General features: G+C 42.4%; 1 protein-coding gene across 1 annotated transcript in view; it reads right to left on the reverse strand.

Annotated features, from left to right (window-relative positions):
* LOC137420682 (alpha-1A adrenergic receptor) overlaps positions 1-8,089 on the reverse strand; it is a 64,285-nt gene extending 56,196 nt beyond the window's left edge. The window contains exon 1 of the mRNA XM_068105946.2: positions 6,857-8,089. Coding sequence (XP_067962047.2) covers positions 6,857-7,483 — 627 coding nt within the window. The 5' untranslated portion in view covers positions 7,484-8,089. The remainder of the gene's footprint in view (positions 1-6,856) is intronic.
* Positions 8,090-9,582: the final 1,493 nt, after the last annotated feature.

The following is a 9,582-nucleotide window of genomic DNA, read 5'->3' on the forward strand; positions in this document are numbered from 1 at the left end:
TAGTATTTACCAGCATGCCCTTAGCAAAGTGATTATTTCATAATAATGAACTTTTAGGAATGAAATATAATCCAGCATATCTATATAATGTGGTTGGCTTGTGGGATAACCTAAAGGTATGCGCACTCACCTTTATACTGTGTAGCTTGGGTTTGAATCTTGACCCATCTATAAACCACCATCCTGGTGTTTCACAGAGAAGGAACTAACCTGAGTGTCTGCTGCCATCCAATTTTGTGGACATTGAAGATTATTCTGTGTCCTTTGCAAAGGGAATATGTGAGTTATCGCTGGCATCCTGTGCACGAAATTCCAAAGTCCTGCCTGGAATGACTGGTGGGAAGGTCATTGCAAACTTCTTTTTTTTAATGGATATCGCCCCAGACAAGGCAGACAGCCACTCTAGATAAGGGGCTAATCTTAGCGGAGACCCTTGCACAGGAACTGTTTGGGAAGCACCACCACTCTGAAGAGTAAGTACAGTGATGATGATGATACTTTTTTTGGTTTTGTCATGCATAATAAAGTGACATATGATCGTGATTATTACCTCCGCCACCAAAGGTGGATGGAGGTCATGTTTTCACCCCTGTCTGTCTGTCTGTCTGTTTGTGTGTCTGTCCGTTTGTGAGCAAAATATCTAAAAAAAAAGTTGTGGACGGATTCGGACGAAATTTGGCAGAGATGTAGCGTATGTGACAAGGACAAAATGATTAGATTTTGGTGAAGATCCGATTCGGATCTGGCTCGTAGAATTTTAAAGTGATTCTTCACCATTGGGAGATCGGGCCAAAAACGATTCACAGCAGGATATCTCAAAACGTTGTGGACGGCTTTGGACGAAACGTGGTGGACAGGTTGGGTGTCTGACAAGGACGATTCGATTAGATTTTGGTGAAGATCTGGATATGGATTCGGATATGAGAATTATTTAATTTTTAAGCGATTCTTCACCATTGGGTGATAGTGCCAAAACGATACATAGCAGGATATCTAAAAAAGTTGTGGACGGCTTTGGACGAAACGTGGTGGACCGGTTGGGTGTCTGACAAGGACGATTCGACTCGATTTTGGTGAAGATCTGAATATGGATTCGGATATGATAATTATTTAATTTTTAAGTGATTCTTCACCATTGGGCGATAGGTCCAAACGATACATAGCAGGATATCTCAAAAAGTTGTGGACGGCTTTGGACGAAACTTGGTGGAGAGGTTGGGTGTCTGACAAGGACGATTCGACTCGATTTTGGTGAAGATCTGAATATGGATTCGGATATGAGAATTATTTAATTTTTAAGTGATTCTTCACCATTGGGCAATAGTGCCAAACGATACATAGCAGGATATCTCAAAAAGTTATGGATGGATTTGGATGAAACTTGTTGGACAGGTTGGGTGTCTCACAGGGAAAAATCGATTAAATTTTGGTGAAGATCCGGATCCAGCCAGTATAATTTTTTTTAATGATTCTTCACCATTGAGTGATATGGCCAACCAAGCGGAAGTATATGCTCTCTACTGAGCGCCGTTCTAGTTTTCAGCAGTATTATTGGATTTTTTTTTTTTGTCCACATAGTCGAGTCTCATGGAAGAGCCAGTACCCCAAACGCATCAGGACGTGACAAGACAAAAGGCACAGTGGAGAGACGTGGGAAGCACAAACGGAAGAGTTGGAAAGCAGAGTGTGTGGGGAGGAATGGGAGCAGGAGAGGATGCATGGGTTGGACAAGATGGATACAGAAGGAAACTCATCGGAGGGAAAACTGGAAATTTGGAAGAATGGTTTGGGGGTGGGGTTGGGGTTAATGAGAGTAGAAAAGATCAGGTTTTGGATAGGGGATGATCTGAGATTGTGGTGAACAGCTGTCTTGAAGACCTGGAAGAAATAATGAGATTGAAGGAATGTGGAAAGTTGGTTCCACATGTGGGGTAAAAGAGGACCAGAAGAGTGTGGGTGAATAGTGATCCTATATTTAGATGGTTTCACCAGGAGGGGGTTGATGGTGGACCATGTGTGCCCTGCAGAAACCTGGGGAACAAAGTACAGAAACAGCGGAAGGTACAAGACCAGCAACTAGTCCTAGCAGTGTCCATGTGTTTTATACCTCTCCCACCCCGTCCCCCCTTCCCGTGCCTCCTCCCCCCAAGCCCTCTCCTCCCACAGATCTCCCGATGTCTCTGCTCTCAAATATTGTACTTGTGTGCTTCCCTCTCTCCCTCCATCTTGTCTCCCACTCCCTTTATCTTATGTTTTATGTGTCAGTTTGTCTTTTTGTGATCAATGTTAGCTCTTACACGAGCCTTGTATACAAAAAAAAAAAAAAAACTAAATTGAGAGTTTCGTCATCATCGTATGGTGAGGTTTGCTGCATGCGTAAAAAAGTAAAGGTGGTGTATATTTCGCTTCATTTTTGGAAACATATTTTCGTATTAAGTGATTCTTCACAGGGTAGGACAAAACAATGATGAAGAGCTTCACCTGATGGGAATACATTGACATTTTGGCAGCAATATACTCCAAATCTTTCCATGAAGTCGTGTAATGGAAATGAATAGGAGACGTATTTCTAAGATAGGTCAAACGGTTGAAGGTGGGGAGGGGAGAATATGAATTTGTATGTATGATAGGAAAAGATAATAGCATTTAGCAGCATTTTATTTGATAGCAATCTGATAATTAGTTTTGAAGCCTTCTTGGATATGCACCTGGCGGGTGCAGTACATAAATAAGGGTTGCTTCCCAAAGAATATAACTTGCGACTAGAACGCCACTCAGTAGAGCGCATACTCCCGCCGTGGGTCAAGTTGGAATAGTTCGATTTCACAAAAGTTTGAGGGAGTAGTTCAGTGACAACACAAGACAAGACAACACAAGACAAGACAACACAAGACAAGACAACACAAGACAGACACTGCACAGATATATATTTAGAATATATAGAAGATAATGTTAAAAAAAAAAGACAATTTCACTTACATTTTCGGATTCAGCGTTCAATTCTATATAAGTGAGTGTATTTTGAGGCACGTGTGACTTCAAATAAAAGTGTAAGCCAAAAAAAACGTTCGTTTCATTCCTTAGGGATACAACATGTAAAACTGGCCCAAACGTGAAAACAAAACTCGCTCATTTTAAGTCGAACAAGCTAATGCGACCACTCATTCTTCTGGGAAGAATCCCGTGCACATGCTTGTCACACTTATAACTCACCTAAGTCTTTATAAGTTCATCAAATACTGACACCGCGATTGACATTCGCTGAGGTAAATGTTGATATCTCTTCCGAGTTAAAAAATAATAATAATAAAAATAACAGTTTTAAAGCATTATACGTATCAAACGATACATTTTATGAAACGGGGAAACCTAATACACACTTTGGTGGTTTTAAAATGACAGAATATGTCTTTATTAGAAAAAAAAGAAAAATGAACATTGAAGACGACGCTGCTAAAAAATACACCGCTCTAAAGCATAACCGCGAGTTTAAACTACATTTACAACAAATATGAAAACTATTTTCATATCACAATGTTAAATATAGAACATATAGAAGATAATGTTTAAAAAAATGAGCCCTATCTTCCAATGGTAAACAAGCTTTCAAAAAATTCCTGGATCCGGAATAATATCCTGAGCTTCACCAAAAACTAATCAATTCTTCCTTATCCCAAGGGCAATCATCCCACCAACTTTCATCCAAATCAGTTCAGAACTTTTCCAGATATCTTGTTCACAAACACACGAACACACACACACACACACACACACACACACACACACACACACACACACACACACACACACACACCACACACACACGATCGAATACATTACTTCCTGGCGGGAGTAATGATAGACAAGCACACCCTAGTCGGTGTGTTTACCCCACACCCCAGAGGCATTGCTTTGAATTAATTGTCCTGCAGGAATTTGTCTGATTTGATCTACGAGTAATTTCCCATAATCTTGGAAATCCATGTGGTTGCAACAGCAGTCATCGACCTCAAACGATCTATCTTCGTAACCTAAAGTATTCTGATTTTGATCCTGATGTACCATACTCTGTTACTGAGCGTCGGTGCTGCCGAAGCAGTTTCCTGGCAAACGTTGTACCGGGTGGTTTGCCATTGCCTTCCTAGCAGTAGTTCGGGCATGAATTTGTAATTTATTCAAGATGCCAGCAATAGTTTTGCCTACTCTTTTGTGAAGGACACCGTGGAATCTTTAATGCCAACCAACTAATGCCAGCAGACGGGATGCCCAGTTTAACGTCCATCGGAGGTACGGCGCACACATTGATGAATCGACCTGCCTGGGAAACACCTGGGTGACAGTTTATAGCCGGGCTGAGATTTAAACCCAGGCTGGACTGCATAGCGGTGAGTGTGCCTACCTCTAGGCCATCCTGCCAGTCCCAGGTAAAGTGGAGTCAACCCTAAATGTGACGCCTACAGAAAATGTGTAATTTGCCCATGGAACCAGCCCCAAAAGCATACTTTGGTAAAAGATGCCATATAACTTTTTAGGAAGCTTTGTATTTAAGGGACAGCCATCTTATTCCTGTCTTCTCAAGGGACAATTATCTTCTCATCAGAGGAATGGTGTGCTTTATGATGTCGTACCTCCAGCGGGCAGGATACATGGTGGGAGTTTCTGCTTTGTTCAACTCCATGGGAAATCAAACCAAGCTGTTGGGCTCCTATGATTATTTACTCTTGAAAGTCTCTGCTTCATTAACTTTCCTTGGAGATGCCAAATTGGCAACGCGTCTGACAAATTGCGCACGCAAATGGGGTTGACCTGCAATTGTCCTTTATTACTTGAGGACCGCTCAAATAGCAGCTTCTGAGATTGCTTTCACAAAGTCTCCTCTCTTCTTCTCTTATCCCGAGCCACACATATTCCTCAACGTCCACATTCCTCAACACAGCATGGTGGTATTGTTGGAAAGCTTTGTATGTTATTATTTTGATGGATCCATTCTCCTACCACATTGAGGCTTATGGCGTCATCAATGCAGTTATAGACCAGAAAAGGTAAACCAAGGGGCAAGCTGGTATACATTAGTGATAGCTCATTTCAAAATCGTGTACCATATTCTACTTAGAGAGGGGTCTGTGCTGCCAAAGGGGTTTCCCTGCAAGGGTTATTTTGGGTGGTTTGCCATTACCTGAAAGAGCGTACCCCAATACCCCATCCTTTTAAATGCTGAACACCAACCAAGCAAGGAGTGCGTACCATAATTTTTATTTTCGGTCTTTGGTGTGACCCAGTTGGTGTTTGTACCACTGATCTCCGGAACTCATAGCGGACATTCTAATCATTACAGAGGCTGAATTTTTTTTTTTTTTAAACCGGGGCTGAGTTCTTGTTTTTCATGCGCAACTTTTACATATGTTGCATGAAGAATATTAAGACTGAATTGGGCACATCCATTGCATCGGATTAGAGCTTGATGCCCATTTTCCCAGACCAGAAAAAAGGAAAGATCTCTCAACAAAAACACTTTGACGCTATGAACGAATGCAATAGTGTAGATGCGATAACAGTCGAACTTACAAATGAAGAGCTGCTAAAGAGACCAGAATGAACCATAAGAGCCGACGACAAATTATGACGAGGCTACATCATCAAATCAATTAAATGTGAAAATGAAAACGATGATTTTCCATGTTTTGAGCAACTGAGTGATGGTGTTTTCTGTTGGCATTTAGCTGGTCAGTTAACGTGCAGTTGTCCTTGCTTGGGGGAGTGTTGCTTGAAATGTTAAGACGGGGAGGGGTGAGGAAAGCCCATCGTTTGACATTCAATGTTACATTCGAGGGTGTTGCTCCTCACCAAAGGTTCGGCCTTTGCAATGATCGGTATGAAAAGAGCACCGAAGCAAATCGATGAAGAATGCATCACGTTTCAGTGAATGTGAACGCGTACTTGGTATGGATTGGAATGCTTTGCTAGGGAACTTGTATGTGCTAGGGAACTTGTATGTACTAGGGAACTTGTATGTGCTCGGGAACTTGTATCTGCTAGGGAACTTGTATGTGCAAGGGAACTTGTATCTGCTAGGGAACTTGTATGTGCTAGGGAACTTGTATGTGCAAGGGAACTTGTATGTGCTAGGGAACTTGTATGTGCAAGGGAACTTGTATCTGCTAGGGAACTTGTATGTGCTAGGGAACTTGTATGTGCAAGGGAACTTGTATGTGCTAGGAAACTTGTATCTGCTAGGGAACTTGTATGTGCTAGGGAACTTGTATGTGCTAGGGAACTTGTATGTGCAAGGGAACTTGTATCTGCTAGGGAACTTGTATGTGCTAGGGAACTTGTATGTGCTAGGGAACTTGTATGTGCAAGGGAACTTGTATCTGCTAGGGAACTTGTATGTGCTAGGGAACTTGTATGTGCAAGGGAACTTGTATGTGCTAGGAAACTTGTATGTGATAGGGAACTTGTATGTGTTAGGGAACTTGTATGTGCTGGGGAACTTGTATGTGCTAGGGAACTTGTATGTGCTAGGGAACTTGTATGTGATAGGGAACTTGTATGTGCTGGGGAACTTGTATGTGATAAGGAACTTGTATGTGCTAGGGAACTTGAACCTGCTTTTCTTTCCACTTCTTCAGACAATTATTACTCTGCTAATTTATAGGTGCATTTATTATCTCAAGGAGATTATGAGCCAAGCAAAAAAGGTATCTCAAGGAGATATTATTCTTTCTTCTGACTTTAATTCGTCATGGTAACAAAATGTTAATTATTCCTAACTGTACATCTGATTGCAGAGGTTATATATCATTGAAGAGCTGAGCAAAGGAGGAAAATGTAGGTTTGTGAGGATAGGTTAAGTTACCTTGCAGTACATGCCAAGGATGATGAACATGGGGATGTAGAAGGAGCCCAAAGAGGAGAAGAGGGTGTATCCAGGTTCCACCGTGATGCTGCATGTAGTCTCATCCTCAGGACGTGACTCCTTCCAGCCAAGCAGTGGTCCTACAGAAATGACTGCCGAAAGGACCCACACTACAACCAGGACAAAAAAGGCTCTTCGTTCGGTCATGATCGTCGGGTGGCGCAGAGGGAAGCTTACTCCAATGTAACGGTCCACTGAGATGATGCAGAGGCTGAGTATGGAGGCGGTACAACAGAGAACATCAACTGCAGCCCAAACATCGCAGAATACACGGCCAAAGGACCAGTTCCCCAGCACTTCCAGTGTAGCCGAGAAGGGCAGCACAACGATGCTGAGGAGCAAATCGGCGATGGCCAGGTTTGTGATGAAGTAGTTCGTCACAGTTTGCAGGCGACTGTTGCAGGCAACGGACAAGATTACCAAGATGTTTCCAACAATGGCGAAGGAGATAAAAGAACCCAGTGCCAAAGCCAGGCTCACAAATGTGATGTCAACTGGGTTCTCAACACTCTGGTTGCGCACTCCTGTCCAGATCATCCTCTCGTCAAAAACTGACCAGTTGTTCATCCTGATTTGGTCTTCGGTACTATTTTTGACTGGTTACATGCCACAGATTCCATACAGTCACTTTCTCTGACCAGGTTGCTAAACACTACAGGAAAAGCTCCTACAACTGGCCACGCAATGATTGCCATTCCTTGTTAGAGAGAGTCTGTCGTTATATATCTACAATGCTTCTGACATATCATTCGCAGTTGTAAGGATCCGTATTAAAAGGTCCATTTAAAGTGTCATCGTTTACTCGTATAAACAAGTTGGCATGGCACGATAATGGTAGTGGTACTTACTCATTAAGAGGCAGTGCAGTGCTTTCGCTGCTGTCTTTACGAACACGTACCAGTGGGACACTAAACATTGTAAGAAGTCTCAGGCATCAGTCGAGTGCTCTATCTCAGCGTAAAGTTGTGGTATAAACAGAAATCTCTGGGTGACATTCCGCGCAGGGTGTACAGGATAAACATTTGTTGATATCCAAGGAAAGCTGGATTGACAAGCCGCCGCAGCTTGATATCCAGATGAAGGTCACACCGCTCCAGTCACCACACAGCGCCCACTGGGCCAGCAAGACCATCCAAAGCAAGTGTGCTCAGTGGGTTGCCCAAGTGCGAAACTTTCAAGGCTTGGGCGAAACGCCCCTATAACAGGAAGGTGCATGGGAAAGGTGGAGAGAGGGGATTGAGAGGGTGGAAAATGGGAGGGGACAGATAGGGGAACATGTGTCGTGCGTAATGTTTGGCATGGACCCACATTCTCTGCAACTGGAGAGGATGATCAAGGCACTGAATCGGGAGTGGGAGAGGGGGTAGAGGTGCGGTGTTTCTTTCTGCATACAGTTAAAATAGGGAAATAAAACGACTCTCTGGTCTCATGGACAAACACTATCATCTATTGATGACATTTTCAAATTTTATTCCAATGTTTGATTGAATATAATAGTGCAATAGCAATTATCAAATGGACACTAAATAAATTGGAAAGAGGAAACACCTTGAACATGGCATGACAAAAAGGCAAAAATCTAGTGAGTTTCCAGAATATTTATTCGCACCAAGTTAATGAGCACGATCCATCTCGACATGTCAGCTTGAAGGAACGGGTGGCCCCTCCAAAGTGCATTGTCCATTAGCATGGAATAGAAAGTGCATGGACCGTTAAGCAGAACCTCACCACACAAAATCTCCCCATGCTTTCATGACGTTTGTGATATTGTGTTTGGACTGATGATGCATAAATCATGAGCTTTAGCTACCCGACTTCTTTTTGTGTTAAAAAAACGGTTTTGTTTGAAAAAAAAGAAGAAGATATTATGAAGTAAAATAAAAAAAGAAGAGTTTGATATTCCAGAAAGGTATATATGGGTATATTCCATTTGGCTTCCACTTTCCAATTTGAAGGACATGCTCCGAGGCACAAGTCGTGCCATAACAGAATGCAAGCTTTGATCATAATCGACTCTTCTCGAGTCAAACCTGACGCAAGAACGCAAAAGGGCAAAGTCATTTGCAGTCGGCAGAAAAAAAGAAGTAAATACATTGATATGTAACATACTAGGAAGAGTACCTGCCCCCAGTGAGGGTAAAAGCAAGCAAAAGTACTTCTCCCCAATTATGGGAAAAGTTTAATTCAATCCGTCAATTTAAGATATTTAATGGACTTTAAAAAGGTTAATTGTGCTGCACTCTTGGTTTCACTCCGAGCCAAAGCTATAGGTTATTTGTACTGCCCACCGTTAAATGGAGGTGGAAAACCGGGTAGAAGAAGTTGGATTTGTCTAAAAAGAGGGCAAAATATCCTGCTTGAGGAATAAAATTTGGCATCAACATTCACCATTATTCATGCCTGTTCTCGTGTCATTTCAAAAGTGAATGTTAAGCTTTTCAAACGCAGCGAGGGAAGTGGCCGCCGTAAACGGGAGACAGACAAACGCATGGACTGACACCATGGTTCAGAATATATAATATCTGACTTCCCTTCCAAAGGTCTTCAACACAGAAAGAGACTATTTGGCCCATCAAGGCTGCACAATGATTGCCAACCTATGACAAGATTTTTGTATACAGAGTCAAGGCTCATGGAAGAGCCTAAACACTGAATGGTTCAGGGGA

The sequence above is a fragment of the Myxine glutinosa genome, chromosome 2 (genome assembly GCF_964187855.1).
Source record: "Myxine glutinosa chromosome 2, kmMyxGlut1.1, whole genome shotgun sequence".
In the NCBI taxonomy this organism is placed as follows: domain Eukaryota; kingdom Metazoa; phylum Chordata; class Myxini; order Myxiniformes; family Myxinidae; genus Myxine; species Myxine glutinosa.